At 53.5% G+C, this 17,326-nt stretch overlaps 1 protein-coding gene across 3 annotated transcripts in view; it reads left to right on the top strand.

Moving 5' to 3' along the window:
* Positions 1–16,530, top strand: part of SAMD4A (sterile alpha motif domain containing 4A) — a 109,864-nt gene extending 93,334 nt beyond the window's left edge. For 2 of the 3 annotated variants that reach the window (XM_065635972.1, XM_065635973.1), the window contains exons 7-12: positions 1,133–1,427; positions 3,588–3,673; positions 5,460–5,578; positions 7,989–8,190; positions 8,492–8,618; positions 10,918–12,145. In XM_065635972.1, coding sequence (XP_065492044.1) covers positions 1,133–1,427; positions 3,588–3,673; positions 5,460–5,578; positions 7,989–8,190; positions 8,492–8,618; positions 10,918–11,111 — 1,023 coding nt within the window. In that variant the 3' untranslated portion in view covers positions 11,112–12,145. Of the gene's footprint in view, positions 1–1,132; positions 1,428–3,587; positions 3,674–5,459; positions 5,579–7,988; positions 8,191–8,491; positions 8,619–10,917; positions 12,146–13,039 lie in introns of those variants that run through there. The other variant, XM_065635974.1, reaches the window with a different exon arrangement.
* Positions 16,531–17,326: the final 796 nt, after the last annotated feature.

Raw genomic sequence — 17,326 nt, 5'->3', positions numbered from 1 at the left:
TGGAAAGGGATGATCCACACTCATAACCAAGAGGGAGGCTGGGTCTGTACCCAAATCCTCTCCCTCCCAGGTGGACCTCCTCCAGGATCTGAATATTTTTGCTATGTGGATATAAGTTTTATAGATGTGTGTGTATTTATATATATAGGGATATCAGTCATAGGGCAAGAGGAAATGGCCTCACGTTGCACCAGGGGAAGTTTAGATTGGATATTTGGAACAATTTCTTCCCCAAAGGGCTGTTGGGCATTGGAACAGGCTGCCCAGGGCAGTGCTGGAGTCACCATCCCTGGAGGGGTTGAACAGAGATTAGGTTCTCAGGGACATGGGGTAGTGCCAGGGCTGGGTTAATGGTCGGACTCAATGATCTTCCAACCAAAATGATTCTATAAGTTCAGCTGCAGCCTCATGGTCTCCCCTTCTGCGTCTGACCACAACCTGCCCTGCTCCTCTTGAAACCCTCCCTTTCCCCTCTGCATCCACCCTCCCACTCCGTCCCAGTATGGACGGGCACGTCCCCACTTTGCTGCTGCAGGACGGGTTCCTGCGTCCCAGCGTGGTGCTGGACTTCCTATCGATGGTGGCAGGGGATAAGGATGCTGTCGCAGGCTCTTTGGGGCAGGGCAGTTAATGGAGAGCCAGGCTTGAAAGCAGTGCTGGGAACTGGAGACAAGTCGACATTAAAAAACAGAACTGAAAATAAGTAGGGCTGAAATACCACAATTATGGGATTGCTGGGGAAGGAGCAAGATACCCCTGGTCTGGGCGTTGAAATCTCGCAGGCTCAGTCGCTCTCATGGGGTTCCCATCTTCCTGGTGGAAATTTGGAAATGCCGAAGCTGCATTATTTCTGGGTTTGGGTCCCGGTGCTTGATGGGGCAAAATTATCTCTGGGGATTGAGGTCTGAAGACATCCACGGATAATGAGGCACAGTCCCTGCAGCAGCTCCCTGCTCCAGGTTCACCCTGTGCTTTTGGTGTATGAAACGTGGGTGTTGAATGTGGAGCTCAGTGGGGTCCTGGGGCAGGAGCAAGGCCATCGGCTTTGCTGGGGATTTTCGGGTGGGATCTGATTTGCAGGTGCTGTCCTGTTGTCCCTGCAGAGACAAACTCTCTCCGCTTGAATCCACAGGACATCCTGGAAGGTGGCAACTTGCGCGTCCCACTGCAGGAGCTACACCAAATGATCCTCACCCCCATCAAAGCCTACTCTTCCCAAAACTCCAGCACGGAGGAGCACAGCCGGGACGCGGATTCGCATCACCCCTCCTCCCTGATCGGCTCCGACAGCCAAGGCTCTGACTGCAAGGACTCTGCCGCGGGGGGGATGCAGCAGCACCATTTACCGGGATGCGAGGGGGAGTCGGGGGGGGCCCCTTTGCCCGAAGGTGACCTGCCCGGCCAGTTCACCAGAGTGATGGGGAAAGGTGAGCGACTGTCACTTCTTCTTGGTGTCCTTGCTGGGGACAGCTGCTTCAGGGCAGGGCGCCCTGCCCCGAGGTGCTGCAAGCCACAGGCATAGATCATAGAACAGGTTGGGTTGAAGGGACCTTCCCAGCTCCCCCAGTGCCCCCCCTGCCATGAGCAGGGACATCTGCACCAGCTCAGGTTGCTCAGAGCCCCGTCCAGCCTGGCCTGGGATGTCTCCAGGGATGGTTCAGCCACCACCTCTCTGGCCAGCCTGGGCCAACAATTTCTTCCTCGTGTCCAGCCTGAATCTCCCTCCTTTAGTTTAAACCTATCACCCTTTGTCCTATCGCAACAGGCCCTGATAAAAAGTCTGTCCCCATCTTTCTTCTAGGCCCCTTTTTTTAGGCTGCAGTAAGGTCTCCCCAGAGTGTGAGTGGGGAGATGGGCAGTGACTTTTGGGGAGAAGCAGTGATGGACGGGCTGCCTCGCCCCAGGTTGGGGACGGATAGCAACCTCACCTTTCCCATTCAGAGCCCTGGGGACATCCTGCCGGTCCGGATGTGTTTTCAGCAGCATCCCTCGAACTTGCTGTGGCAGTGGTGCATGAGCTGGACATGAGCCATCCTGAGTGCAAATCACCTGAGTCCAAGCCCCTTTTTAAGCCCCAATTTAGATGCAGGACATCCAAAATGCTCGGGTGCCGTTCCGTGCCTGGTGCAGGCTGCATGGCTTTGCATCGGGATTAACACTCTGGGAGGTGCACAAGAGCGATGTGAGGTAGGGACCGACCTCCTGTGCCATATACAGGGCTCTTCTAGTAAATTTGTATGAGCTTGGATGTGTCCCAACATTTGTCAGTGGTACTTGAGGTGTCGGTGCTGACCACATGGAGGGACATCTGCCTGGTGAAGAGGGGAGTCTCGTCTGCAGGGTTTGCACAGGGGACCAGGAGCAGAAAGAAACTCATTGGGGTGCCACAAAGAATCACAGAGTGGTTGGGGCTGAAGGGACCTCTGGAGATCCCTCGGTCCAACCCCCCCGCTCACGCAGGGTCACCAGAGCAGATCACACAGGTTGGTCCAGGCGGGTTTGAATGTCTCAGAGAAGGAGACTCCACACCCGCTCTGGGCAGCCTGGGCCAGGCTCTGGCACCTCCCAGCAAACAAGTTTCTCCTCATGTTCAGATGGACCCTCCTGTGTTTCAGTCTGTGCCCGTTGCCCCTCACCCTGGCGTTGGGCACCACTGAACAGAGTCTGGTCCGTCCTCTGACACCCACCCTGAGATATTGATCCCATTGATCAGATCCTTCTCAGCTTCTCTTCTCCAGCTGAACAGCCCCAGCTCTCTCAGTGTCTCCTCATCACAAAGATGCTCCAGACCCCTCAGCATCTTTGTGTTCCTCCCATGGACTCTCTCCAGTAATTCCTTGTCCTTCTTAAACTGGGGAGCCCAGAACTGGAGCCAGTACTCCAGATGAGGCCTCACCAGGGCAGAGTAGAGGGGGATATCAGTCCTGTAGCAATTTCAGCCCGTTTTTGCAAAAAATAGATGGGATGTTTTCTACATAAAATTTTGGTGCAGGATTTCTCACCAGCTAATGGAGTGCATGCACAAACGTAGGTTTCTGGCCCCATTTCCAACCCACTGATGAATTCAGCCCATGACAAACGCCTCCGTCATGCACGGAGCTGTACGTACGGCACAAGCCTTGCCAGGACGAGGTGTCCTGGACCGCAAGGCATCCCTGGCCAGCGGTTACGACAGGAGAGAGTCATTTCTCTGTGAAATCATTTCCACTTGCTTTTATGGCACTAATTCCAAAAGAGGTTAAAATCCATCAGGAAAGGTGGGAATCCATTTGCAGAAGCTTGAGCCAGTGGTGCCTTTGGTGTATTGTAATTAGGAAAAGGGAATAATCTTGTGCCCCTGATTTGCTCAGGTCTAATTTTGGTGATTCCAGCGATGTTCTCTGGATTTACACCAGTGTAACAGAGAACAAAATCTGGCCCTAAATATAGGATGGCACGGCAGGAACTGGGGAAGGGTGTTTTTTTCTCACTGATGAAAAGAGCTGCCCATGGGAGAAGGTAAATGGGATATCCAAGGCATTTGTTGCACCCTCCACACATCAACCCGGTGCCCCCATGCCCATTTCTCTTTCTTTTTTTTTTTCCAGTATGCACACAACTGTTAGTTTCCCGACCTGACGAAGAGAATATAAGTTCCTATTTACAGCTCATAGACAAATGTCTAATCCATGAGGTGAGTCGTGATGGATCATCTGAAACTGTTGTTCTCATCACTTAGAAACTGTTTCCAAAGTGTCTGTTTATGTCAACCTTTTGGTTTCTAACACAAATATTTTTGGGGGGTATTAATAGTAATTCTGACAGAACAGGGCTGGAACCGGGCGGTAGCTCCAAAGTGGTGGATGGAAATGTTGCTCTCCCCAGCGCTCGCTTAACTACCAAGACCTGGAGCTGGGAAATTCATCTGGCTTGTGATGGTCTGGTCAGCAGCTGGATGGCAGGAAAAGTCCCGGGGTGAACGTGCAGACAGCCCTGGCGATCCCTTGGCATTGCTACCTCCTGTTTGCAGCACGTGGTCCTGGGATTTTTGCAACGGGGGCATCTGTTTCTGCTCCCGGTGATGGCTCGGGATGGCCGAGGCTGTGCCGCAGGGCTCCTGGCTGGTGACAAGGGATGGCCGGTGTCCCCGGTGTCCCACAGCGTTTCGTGCCCGTGCCGGCTGTACCTGGAAGAACAAGCTGCTTCTCATGGCCTGCCCATATGGCAGGCGTCAGGAGGAGATCGCGCACCCTCTCGCAGGAGCTGCAGGCTTTAAATGTCTCTCAGTTACTTGTTTATTAAAAAATATGCTATCAAAGCACAGAGAAATCTCCTCCGGAGAGGGCTGGTGGCTGCAAACCCCTGAACGTGGTGCAGGGCATGTGGGAGAGGGAGAGGAACTGCTCGCAGCCCCTTTCCTTGCAGCTGAAGCCGGTGCCGGAGCTGTTTGTGCGAAGGTTTGATCCGTGCATCTCTGCAGTGCAGAGCACAGGGGATCTCGAACCAAGGTGAAATAGCTGGATACCAGACAAGGGCGGAGCGAGGATGGTGGGAGCAGATGCCCGGGGCTGGAGAGCGAAGCCAGGAGGACACAGAGCTGCCGAGGGGCTCGTTTTCCAGGAGCGCCTGGGACAGACGTGGTGACACCGTGTCACCCCAGCCTGTGTCCCCCAGCCACCGTCTGCACCAGCTCCGGTGTAATCAGTGTCAGGAAAGATCGTCCCCTCTGGAGGGGGTTCACAGCAATCGGGTCAGGCACTAATTAGCCTCCAAATTGTCCTCCAGAGACCTCTGCTCCCCTCCGCCGGTGGCACGGAGATGCTGGGTGTCTAAAGTTAGCGGTGGCGGGCACGTGGGTGTCCCTGTAACCCACCCCACCTGCCTGGAGATCTGGGGCGTTTCGGGAAGACATCTGTCCCCTGCATGGGTGACCTTCGCCGGGAGCCTGGGGGGGTGACAGGGTCACCCCGGGTGACATCCCACAGAAGCCGTGGGTGCCAGGAACAGACCTGAGCTCTGCCCAACCCCAGCAAGGACGACAGGACGCGGGATGCCGCGGAGCAGCTCTGCTTTCCAAATCCCAGCATTTTCCAACCCTGGTGGCATGTTCTAGAGCCACATCCAGGTGACAAGTGTCACCACAGAGCAGGGACCAGCCATCGAACCCCACGGGGAGCTGCGCTCGCACCCCCACAGCGAACGGGGAGCTGGGGCTCCGAGGGGCAGTGGGGAGGCTTTTGGGGAGCCCCGCTCTGCCCAGGGGGGTGGCAGCCTTGGGGACAAAGTTGGGCCATTGCCCTGGGGCACAGGGGACGCTGCCAGAGCATTTTCTCCACCTGAGATGAGTAAATCCTTGAGCAAGACCAGAGTTTCCCTCTGGACTTATTCTTCACATGCACACCCATACACGCATCCCCGCTCGCTTCGTCCAGTAAAATATTCATGTTTCCTTTTTTTCTTCTTTTTTTTTTTGGGGGCAGGCGTTTACAGATATCCAGAAGAAGCGGCTGCTGTCATGGAAACAGCAGGTGCAGAAACTCTTTCGGTCTTTCCCTCGGAAATCCCTCCTGGAGCTGTCGGGCTATCGGCAGCAGAGGAGGTACGCAGGATTTCGGGAGGGGAGGGATGGATGCAGCAGCTGGGGGAGACTGGCAAGAGCATCTGGAGTGGGACCGGTGTCTCCCAACAGGGAAGGACGGATCCTGCCAGGTTCAGAGCTGTGTTTTGGGCAGAATCATGGTTGGAAAAGCTTTGGCAGTAAAACTTCAGCCGTTGCCTGTATGGTCAGAGCTGTCCCCACTGATTCCCACCTCGTCTCCCCTGGCTCCGAACCCGGCGCTTCCCAGCTGTGCAGCGTATCCCCAGCACTGGGCAGCCAGCTCTGCCCTTTGCTAATTACATCAGCACTGGAGATTGACCAAAAAGCTGTCAACTGGCAAAAAAAAAAAAAAAAAAAAAAGGCTTGAAGCCTGCAGAGGGTGCAGAGCCGGGGGGGCTGTGGTCAGAAAGCCTGGGGGGGATGTGTTGTGAACACCGTATTTGGTCACTTCTGAGGTAACGCCGGATTTTGGGTGATCCTAGAAAGCATTAGGGTTATGGCAAGAACAGATTATTTTTAGATTCAGTTTTAACAAGAGCATCAGCCTTTTGTTTTGTTCTGCTAAGGCTGTTCTATTGCAGTCTTGTGCAAGTTCTTGTTTGCTCGAAAGGAAAGCGGTTTGGTGGTAACCGGGAGCATTAGGAGGTAACTGAGAGACTTGAGACGTAACTGGGAGCACTGGGACAGCTGGGATGTGACTTCAGAAGGAACATATACAGAGCCAGTGTTCCCCAGTGCCATGAAATGAAATATTTTGGAATGGAAAAAAACAAGCAGTTTCAGTGCTCACGGCAGGATCAGAAGCAGAACAGACAAGAGCAGAGGGTTTTGATGGACCCATTTGCTCCTGGCCAGCACCGGAGCAGCAGTTTGGCTGCACATCCAGGTCTGAAATGATCCCAGTCCCTTTCCTGGGGCCGCCCGGGATGCTCCCAGGTTTCGCTGCTGCTTTTGGGTGGTTTGCATTTTGTTGTGCTCCTGGGAAGCTGCGGGCGAGGAAGGAGCACATAGCCAGTCCTGCTTTTCTCTTGGGGACTTAATGGCAAGAGCAGTTTTTTGGACGAGGTTTAAAGAAACCCCGTCATGCTTCTGCCTAATAAATTAATCCGGTTTTGGGATCCCAGCGTGTTAATGTTGTCTGAAGCACGTTTGCAGCCACCCACCCAAGCAGGATTGATGAAGGCTGGGAGGAAGATGAGCTGAAATGTCTGGGAGGGTGATGAAGTGCTGGAGAAGGGCAGGGGGGGACGGGGAGCGTAAGAGGAACCGCAGCGGTGGATTTGCAGAGTTCTCCTACCCTTAAAACCCTCTGCTTTTAAGTGGAAAAATCCATATGGGGAGGGATGGCGACATGTGTGACCATCCCCAAGGAGGAGGAAAGATGGTTTTGTGTCCTGAGACTGGTGTTTCAGGACATTTGTGGCCACACGGTCTCAGGTCCGCATGGTTTTGCTCTGAGCGCAGGGAGGTGGGTGAAGGTTTGTGGTGCCGAGATGGAAGGAGGTGCAGAGCACGTCCCTGTCTGCATGAACGTGCCTTTCGCTCAGCCCCTCGCTAGGGAATCTTGGACTTGTTAGGTCATTTTAACCTGGTTTTACAGAACTTGAGAAATCTCAGAGAGGACCAAGTTCATAAAATGAACCTTCTGGAAGGGAAGAAGGTCCAACCCTTCACGCATCCCCAGTAAAAAAAATCCAACATCACGAGCTGAACCTTTAGCAGGCACTAGAGAATCCACACAGGAGAGATCTCTTTTGTTCAGCTCAAAGGCATGATGAGTTTAAGTCAACACCCAAGAGATCAGATGTCACTAGCTCACCCAGGGAATTACCTGTGTTATTTTAGTTTGCATTTAAGAACAGATCCATTTTGCAGGAGTAAAATAAATTTTAAAAAAAATAATCATAATGTGAATCTGAGAACTGCAGAAGGGCAGGAAGGTGACTGGTAGATGGGAAGAATGGCGGGGAAGTTGCTGTGATGTGCCCAAACCTCCTTCCCACCGCACATGCAGGATGAAGGGACATCAGCAGTGGGGTGGAAGGGTTGGGGCAGGAGCAGAGCTTCTGGTGAACCCAGGGGCTTGGGGTCTGGGACATAGAATCATAGAATTATAGAATCATTTCGTTGGAAGAGACCCTCAAGTTCCTCGAGTCCAACCGTTAACCCACCCTGGCACTGCCCCATGTCCCTGAGAACCTCGTCTCTGTTCAACCCCTCCAGGGATGGTGACTCCACCACTGCCCTGGGCAGCCTGTTCCAATGCCCCACAGCCGTTTCCAGGAAGAAATTGTTCCCAAGATCCAGTCTGAACCTCCCCTGGTGCAACTAGGGGTGGCGAGCGTCAGTACGTGCCATTGGGGTGGCGACCATCGGTCCGTCTCACCCTCCGTGTTTTCTCTCTCCGCAGCCGAGGCTTTGGCCAGTCCAACTCCTTACCGACAGCCGGATCAGCTGGGGCAGGACTGGGACGGCGAAACCCCCGCCAGTTCCAGCTCCCGTCCCGCAACCTCCCCACGGCCCGGCTGGGGCTGCTGGGTCCCAGTGGGCTGCTGGGCACCCCCCAGCGCAGCCCGGCCGCCAGCCCCGCCATCCTCAAGCAAGGCAGACAGGTTGGTCGGCATTCACCGTCTCTCCAGCTTTTCCATTCCTATAAGCTTCCTTAGCTTTTTCTCCCTTTTTTTCTCCCTTTTTTCCCCCCGCTCCTTTTTTTTGTGTTTTATTCTTTAGTTCAAGTCAAGCAAGCGAAAGGAGTTTATTCTCTCCGTGCATCTGGGTGCGGAAAAGGGACTGGCAGGATGGAGGCAAACCGGGAGGTGGAGAGAGGAGAAATGAGCCCAAGGGGGTTATAAAAACATGGCATGGAGGCCTCTGATTTACATCCCTTTACATTTTCTTGTTTCCTTCCCGCAGAACCTCTGGTTTGCCAACCCCGGGGGCAGCAACAGCATGCCCAGCCGGAGCCACAGCTCGGTGCAAAGGACGCGCTCGCTGCCGGTTCACACCTCCCCGCAGACCATGCTGATGTTTCAGCAGCCAGGTAGGAAGCAGAAATTTGCTTTTTTGGCTTATCTGCAGCACAGCACGACAAAGGGAGGCCGCGTGAAAGGAGCCACGCTCCTGCACCCTGGCAGGCACGCTCGCAGCACCGGCTGCCGCAGCCTGAGCCGGGTGTCTGTGACACCAGCTGGGTTACCGGGATGACTGAACCGGAGACGTCACTGGAGGGATTTTTGACCTGATAAGGCAAGGGGCAGTGGGTTCAAACTGGAACACAGGAGGTTCCACTTAAATATGAGAAGAAACTACTTTGAGGTGCCAGAGCCTGGCCCAGGCTGCCCAGAGCGGGTGTGGAGTCTCCTGCTCTGAGACATTCAAACCCGCCTGGACCGACCTGTGTGATCTGCTCTGGTGACCCTGCGTTAGCAGGGGGGTTGCACCGGGGGATCTCCAGAGGTGCCTTCCAATCCCTAACATTCTGTGATTCTGTGATATAACATCTTGGCCCTATATATAACAGTGCTGGCGCCGTTCTGGCTTGCTTGTGGGATTCATGTCAGGCGGGGAAGGCAGTAGCTGTTCCATCACCTTTCTTGCTCCCGGCATGGAGGGACTGCCTTCTTGCACTCGAGGGAAATTCATTTCACAACGCACATAGAAAGAAATGTTGCCATGTCGGTGTTTCCTCCCAAAAAAGCGAAAATATGGTCCCGTATATAGGAGCATCCTCTGATTCAGAGCAGTTCCTGCTGAACCTGACCCCGAACCTGGAGCATCCGTCCCATGAGGACATTCATGGTTTTTTTCTCATTGTATCCCTTCATAGAATCACAGAACGGTTTGGGTTGAAGGGCCCTTCCCAGCTCCCCCAGTGCCCCCCCTGCCATGAGCAGGGACATCTGCACCAGCTCAGGTTGCTCAGAGCCCCGTCCAGCCTGGCCTGGGATGTCTCCAGGGATGGTCCATCCACCACCTCTCTGGCCAACCTGGGCCAGGCTCTCACCACCCTCAGGAGCAAAAATTTCTTCCTCATGTCCGGCCTGAATCTCCCTCCTTTAGTTTAAACCCATCACCCCTTGTCCTATCGCAACAGGCCCTGCTGAAAAGTCTGTCCCCATCTTTCTTATCGGCCCCTTTTAAGCATGGAAAGGCTGCAATAAGCTCTCCCCAGAACCTTCTCTTCTCTTCATTAGCCTTTAAATGTGCTTTTTCTTACCAACTGACTCACCATAACAATTTATACTTCAGGACAGGGATTTACACTCCCCCAGTAAACTAAAACTCATGCATAAGCTTCCAGCATGGTTTCAGCTTGGCAACTCCCCTTGCATCGTCTGCCTGCGGTGTTTTAACTGCATAATTTAGGTGGCAAATGTCCTGTACAGCAAAAGCAGTGTCTGTTCTTGAGTATTGATTAAACACCAGGACAAGGGCACATTTCTTCAGGCGCTGAAGGAGAATTAATAGGTTTCTTTTTTGCGTATTAGCCTGTGGTAAATCAGGACGTCGGAGGATTAGGGAGATGAAGATGCAGACCAAGTCGCGAGGAAAATAAGCAATAATGTGGGGTTGGGCTCCCAAAACACTTTTCCTTGGGCTGTGGGGACCTCAGCCCTCCTGGACTTCATCCCGTGTTCCTGTGAGCTGGTGGCCAGCAGGAGATGTTGTCCATCAGTGGCAAAAGCTGTATTTGCAAAGCTTTTTGCTGCAAAGGGGAGGGTGTTTTGGTGCTGTAGGATCAGACCAGGGCATTGCAGCACACCAGACTGCCTTTTTTTATGCTCACCCCCTACCCGGGGACGTGGCAGCAGGGATGTGGGCGACCAAGCGGCGGCCAAGCTGGCCAGGGAAGAGCCGTTTGGTGGCTCTGCCGGTCTGTGCTGCCATCCCACGTCCGAGTGTCACCCTGCCTGCGCGCTGCCTGCACGGGCAGCTCCCGGCCCCGCTGCTCCCTGGGGCTGCTCAAACATTTTAGACACATAGGAGATTTTTGCAGGGCCTGTGCAAGGGCAGGGGGTCCGGCTCTCGCCCCAGCTCCCCCTGCAGCATCTCTAACCTGAACCTCTCATTTCCATCCACCTTCCACTGCAATGCCATTGACTCCCCATAGATTTACCCCTTATTGATAAGAAAGAGGGGGATGACGACTATTTTTTGCAAATGTCCCTTACTGGAGGTGATTGCATTGGGAAGCAAAGCACTGCCATAGTCAGACCCTCCTGGGGCATCTTTCGGGTGGTTTCCTACCCCACATGCACCCACGGGCCGGGGGTGTGGGGGGCAGGCAGGGTCCCTGCCGGATCCCCTGACCAAGGTCTCGTGTCCCTTTGTCCCTGCAGAGTTCCAGGTGCCGGTGACAGAACCTGACATCAACAACAGGCTGGAGTCCCTGTGCCTGAGCATGACGGAGCACGCGCTCAGCGGTGAGCACTCCCTCCTCCTCGGGCTCTTCCAGCACGTCCACGCCGCCTCCGCCGAGCCCCCCGCCACCTGCCCCGGGCCCCCAAAAAGCTGGGACAGGCTGTGGCTGTGAGGGGACGGGACGGCGGCGGGGCTGGATGCAGGGATGCTCCCGGAGATGCTCCCAAGGGGAGCTGGATGGGGACATTGGCTTCTCTTGGTGAGGCAGCCGGGACAGAGGGGTAAAACCCAACACAGCACCCAGCACTAGTGGAGTCCGTGCTTATTAGCCACTAGTTAGCTTGCTAATAATAACTAGTATTAGCTCGCTAATCTATTACTAGTTTCTTGATAAAGCCCTTGCCACCGGAGCGCTCGGGTGTTTCACGGGCTCTGGAGGATTTTACCTTTCTGCCACCAGTGTCCCCCGTTTGGCGGGGGGGTGCGGGAGCTCCGAGGCCGAAGGCTTGCTGGGTGCTGTGCCGTGGGTGCCGGCGGCTCCTTCCCGGCACGTGGGGCGGCTGCGGGTGCCAGCCGGCGTGAGCGGGCACGGGGAGGGAGGATGATGCAGAAAAACAGGCAGGGAAGCTGGAAAAGGCAACGGCAGCGTGATGGAGAGGCTGGCACGGCAAAAATCACCAGTACCAGAAGCACCCGCTGCCCCTTGCCCACGCGCTGGACCCCAAAATACGGACGATGACCCTTCGGCGATGGGATGAGCGTGGCCGCCAGCATCGCCCAAACCCTGCCGAAAAAACAGCAGGGGTCTCGCCCCCGGCAACCCCCGGACTGCGTCGAACAGCTGAGGATGGGATCCTTCGGGGAGGATCGTGCCGCCGGGTTCCCAGCACCGGTGCAGCTCCGGGCAGCAATGCCACAGCCCGTCCCAGGGCCAGGGACGCCAGAGCAAGGACTGTGAGAGGCAGCATGGCCCTGGCAGTGCCACTGCAGCATCCCCGGCCGGGAAAACAAGGACACTTGTGTCACCCGAAGCGTTTCTCCAGCATGTGCCCAGGCGAGGCTTAGCTGTCTTGTTCCTCTGCAGGGTACTGTTCCTCCGAGTTATTTTTTCCAGGTCACATACCCTAAGCCTCTCCAAACCGGTCGTGCTATAAATAGCTCTTAAAAAAATAAACCTTTCGGGGGAGAAAAAAAAAAAAAGGCGTAACAAACCTGTTTGTTTTTAGTCTTAAGGAGGGAGGTGGTGGTGATGCCCTGGGTAGCGTAACAGGGGGTGCTGTGTCCGGGGCTGCCCCCCCACCGCCGCTCTCCATTCTGGATATGGGGGTTTGGTTTGGGGACGGGGGGTGGCCAGGGCTGGTTAAGGGCTGGAGGGTTGGAAATGCTGTTTGGGGTGTTGATTTCTGCCCCCAAAAGAGCTGCTGGTGCTGGCGAGGGTGAAGGAATGGGGGCTGCTGGCAGCGGGGTCATTGGTGCGGCTTTGGGATGGGTCGTGGACCCCTCGCTCCTGGGCTGGGGGCTGTGGCTGGACGTGTCCCTGCTGTCACAGGGCGCTGGGGACAGGGCCTCTTGGGGGGAAGAAACAACCCCTGGAGACCTTTTTTCCTGCCATTATCCTTGGAGGAAAATTTTGAATATTCTGCAGCGCAGGCGTTGCAGGGCTGGGTTTGCTGGGGGGCGAGGTCCCCCCTGGAACCGCCTCCGTCCCCGTCACCCCGCACCTGGGCAGTGGGTCATGAACTTGTCTCGCTGTGGGGGGGTCCCAGACTCGCACCCACCTTGTGGCGAGTCCAGGCTGCCCAGAAACCCCCCCAGCTCCTGGGAAAGGGACGTGGCAGGATGCCCAGACTGGTGTTGGGGCAGGGACTCGGCGGGGGCTGCCATGGGGACAGACGGTGGCACAGAGGCACCACCAGAGAACTGACACCCCAAAACCCTTCTGCACACCCTTGGGGAGATGGCGGGAGGGGGATGGCCCCGTGGTGCCACCTCACCGCAAGGACCATGAATTGGGGATGCTCTGGGGGTCCATCGCCCCCGACTCGGGGGGTACCGGCCGTTCACCGCGGGCTGTTCCTAATCCTCCTTTCCCCCTTGCAGATGGTGTCGACCGAACCTCCACGATCTAGAAGGCGTCGCGGCGGGGACGCTGGCCGGGAGAACAACAACTGCTGCGGGTCCAGCGGCGAGGTCGGGGCTTCCCGGGAGCCTCAGCGAGCGCTTTGCATCCTTTCTCCTCTCTTTCCTCTTTCTCTCTCTCTCCTGTTTTAATTTCGTGAATGTGTAGATTGTCCTTGTGAACATATCATTAGACTTTGGAATTTGTGTTGTCATTTATTACATCCATGCTAAAGGGGTTGGGGGGCGAAAAAAAAAAATGGCAAAAAAAAAAAATCAATGATGATGATGATGATGCAAACGCATGGGGAGGGTGTGGGGGATGCGGCAGGAGAGTGCTGACAATGGGGGGTTCACCGGAGCGCCGTGGGCAAACCCTGTTTCTGGACAAGGATACGAATTAATATCAAATATCATATGGGTGTGTGTGACCAAAAAAAAACCCCTTTGGGGAGGATATGCCTGTCCCACCAGAGCCTTCGGGGCCAGTGGTCCCATCCTTTGAGTTTCGCTGCGTTGCGAGCCCAGATTTAAAAAAAAATAAAGTAAAATAACCCCAAAATTTCCTTTCAGTTTAGCCAAGAGCATCTGCAGGTTCGAGGCAGCGTTGTGCACGGGGCAGCGGAGGGTCGGTGGCACCTGCCAGGCATGGGGTCGGTCCCCCCATCCCTGCGGCCCCGATGCAGGTTGGGGTTTAGGGATGGGGGGGACATCTCGCCCGGCAGGGGGTCCCGGGGGATGTCGGCAAAGCCGGGGGACGCTGAGTGAGTTTCTGTGTCTCTTGCCTTGCCTGCGCGGGTACCGGGAAGATGCTGCATCCGTGGCTTTACACATCTCCCCCCCGCCTGCCCAAACCCAGCAATGAGGGACTTTTCCAGCCCTGGGGTGACCGAGAAGGGATGAAGGAGGCTTGGGAGTCAGCGTGCAGTTTTATTTAGTCAAATAAAATTAAAAACCAAAATAAAAACCAAGCCCCAAAGGGCAGCAGAATGCAGCTTCACGGCCCCATTTTCTCGGTATGAAACATATGCCGGGGAGGAGACGTGGTTGGCAGTGGCGCAGCTGCGTTGCTTTTTATAACAGGGAGCTAAATTTGGTCCGAGGGCATTAAACAGGTAAATCCGACACGGCGCTGCTCAAGCTTGGGCTCAAAGCGACACCGGGGCCAGAAAAGCCGTCAGCACCCGCAGCGATGCTGGGCGTAGCGACGGCTTCGCTCCCGCTGGTCCCGGTGGTTAAATGATAAAATTAATTAACAAAGGGAGGTGATAGGTGGGAGCGGCGATATTCCCAAAACACGGTGAGCGCCAATGGGCTGGGACCGACCGGAGCAGGGCTGGGGGCAAAGGGGAACTGGCGGGGATGGGAGATGTGTGAATCCATTTGCAGTGCAGCACTTTTAGGTTCTTTTTTTTTTTTTTTTTTTTTAAAAAAAAAAAAAAAAGTGCCCAATGCGATGTTTAATGTTTGCTGTTCCTTGGTGTCCTGTTTTCTGGCTGGCATGGGATGGGGAGAAGTGCGGGGAGGGGGGAGCGTAGAAGGGAAAACCCGAAAGCGAGGGAGGTTTGACAAGGTATGAGGAGGTGAAGGTGAAGTGGGGACCGGGGTGGGGACACCTGGGTCACCCCCCCGAGCACCCCGGGGTGTCCGAAACTGAGGTGTGAACACAACAGCCGTAGCAGGAGCCTTCCCCAGGGAAGGCTCAAATATATTTAGGGAGCTGAATTTCTATTTATTCCCTCGCTGACTATAGAAACAGAGGTTATCTGATTGCTGAGAGATATTATTTTGGATATATTTCCTATTAACTTGCTATGGCTGGTAACCATGATAATGTCTGTTATTAACAACCACCAAATAATTCAATTGTTTTTTTTTCCTTTTGTTAAAAAAACCAAAAAGCTTATTTTCCATCGACAGTATATTGGTTAATAATGACTTAGTTGTGTTTGCCGTTTCTTGGGTTTTTTTAAGTAAAAAAAAAAAAAAAGTGGCTTCAGTTGTGTTCTGCCTGGCTCTGGGTGCCTGTGCTGAGTGCAGGCAGCAGAGCTCCAGCCTAAGAATTTAAAAAAAAAAAAAAAGAAAAAAAAATATTTATAAAAAGAAAAAAAAGAAAAAAAAAAAAAACCCACACAGTTGCATGAGTGAGGCTGTGAAGTCAAATCTTTAGTAATAAAGCGGCAGTGCCTTTCTTTTTTCTATTCACCCATTCACCCCCACGTGCAACTGTTTTTGTACCACGTGCGCGTCGTGGCGAGGGACGTGTCACCTTGGCCTGGGGTGGGCATCCCCCCCGCTGTCCCCAGTCCCCCCAGCACCCGCCGGGGACCTTTTACTGGTGCTGTTCCCCCGAACCGTCCCCGGCTGCAGCGGGGGGGCCGGGCAGCTCAGCGCCCAAGTGGCCTTGGGTCCGGCGGATGCTCCCAGGGAGAGAGAGAGAAAAAAAACAAAAGACAAAAAAAATAACAAAAATACACCTTTTCTTTCAAGGTGTCCTTCCCCTCCCTGGGGCCAAGGCCTGAGCTCGACTGGACTTGAGCTGGGCTTTGCCTTGCTTTTGCTCAGCTCATTCAAAAAATTGTAAATGGGGGGGAGGGGGTTAAGCCCGGCCAGCATCCAGCAGGAAAAAAAAAAAAAAAAATCCAAAACTGTGATTTTTACGTGGAGCAAAGCTTGAGTTTGGTCAGCACTTAGGGAAATTCTTTCTGTTGTCACCTTTCTCCATGTCGGGGTGCGGCCGTGCCCCAAGTTTGGCTTTTTTTGAATGTGCCTGATGGAAAGTGGGTCCTGCAAACGTCTATAATTTGCACACAGCGACGATAACACTAAAGTTGATTTTATACGAGTCATCAGAGTTTGCAAAAGTGAGTTTTATTTTTTGTATTCCTTTATCTTTACTTAAAGGTGAATGTGTATTCCTCTGGGAGGAATAGGAAGAAAAAAAAAAAAAACACAGGAATGTTAATAATGTTAAACAGAATACTTCCTCCCTTATTAATATATATAACCCTTATGTATTTATGCATATTGTAAGCTTACTTTAAAAAGCTTTGAATTCTTTTCTGTTGCATGCCGTTCCCGGGCAGCCTTTTATTGTACATGCATGCCTTTAGTCCTGGTTTTTCTGTACAAAGTTAGTGCACAAAGAACTATTTTTGCCTAGTTAATGTTGCCGAGCAATGCATATTTTTTAAAGCTTTTTTTTTTTTTTTTTTTGTCATATATGGAAATAGCATGTTTGTTACATGTAAAAGCTTTCCTGATATAAAGAAATACTAATGTTTGGAGATGCCGGTCTTTGCAAGTGTACAGTTTTCAAATGTTGTTCCCAGTGAAAACACCCTTCGTGATTTCCACTTGCTCCAATGTATTTATTACTCATTTCCTCCCATGTAACTAGGAATCATGGCTATATTTCATATCAACGGCATATTGAAAGTGAAGGGAGATGATTAATACAAGGTTTTGTAACACTGGGGTGTGGCGCCTCCTTATTTACGCTTTTTTTTGGCAGGTGGCCTCGTACTTTAAGAAAAAATAATAGAATAAAATAACTGGCCGGCCCCGTGGGGTACGAGAGGGGAGGGGAGGGGATACGTAGTTCTGCAGGGGGGGTTATTATCTTTATATAAAGCCCGTGGCAGGAATTTGGTGCTGCCGAATCCCCGGCATTCCCCACGCAGCCGCGTCACTGCCCCTTTGGGACGCCCACACCCCGGGAGCTATTTAGAGACGGGATTTTTTTCTATTGAAATCAGCAGGAGTTGGGGCTGGAGCTGTGGAGCACACGCAGGAACCGGCTTGGCCAAGAGCCTTGGAGTGTGCGTGGAGACGCTTGGGTCGGGTTTTAAGGCTGGGCTGATTCTAGGCTTAAAATCTGCACGTTTCAGACATGGTTTGGGCCAGAGCCGAGGCGGGGAGGATGCTCTGAGGCGGCTCTTCGCCACAGGGGGTGACAAGGACACAACCGTGACTTCTGGCCCAGGTTTTTCCGTATTTTCTCAGCTCCGGGTCCAGCACAGACTGGTGTTCGCAGCGTCATCTCCTCGCTGTGCGTGGTGCGACCCTCCCTCCCAAATCATCCCATCCCACCCCTGCCCAGCACAGGATGCTCGGAGAAGGGCTGGTTATCTCCGGGGTGGTGGCCACACAACCTCTACGTGGTGCAGGGTTAGACCATGCTTCTGGTTAAAAAAAAAAAAAAAAAAAAAAAAAAAGCTTTTTCTAACATTTAAATTGAATTTCCTGTATTTCTGCTCATGGCCGTTG

This window comes from Caloenas nicobarica, chromosome 5, assembly GCF_036013445.1.
Source record: "Caloenas nicobarica isolate bCalNic1 chromosome 5, bCalNic1.hap1, whole genome shotgun sequence".
Classification (NCBI taxonomy): domain Eukaryota; kingdom Metazoa; phylum Chordata; class Aves; order Columbiformes; family Columbidae; genus Caloenas; species Caloenas nicobarica.
The sequence above is the reverse complement of the archived record's forward strand: the minus strand, read 5'-3'. Positions and strand labels throughout refer to the sequence as shown.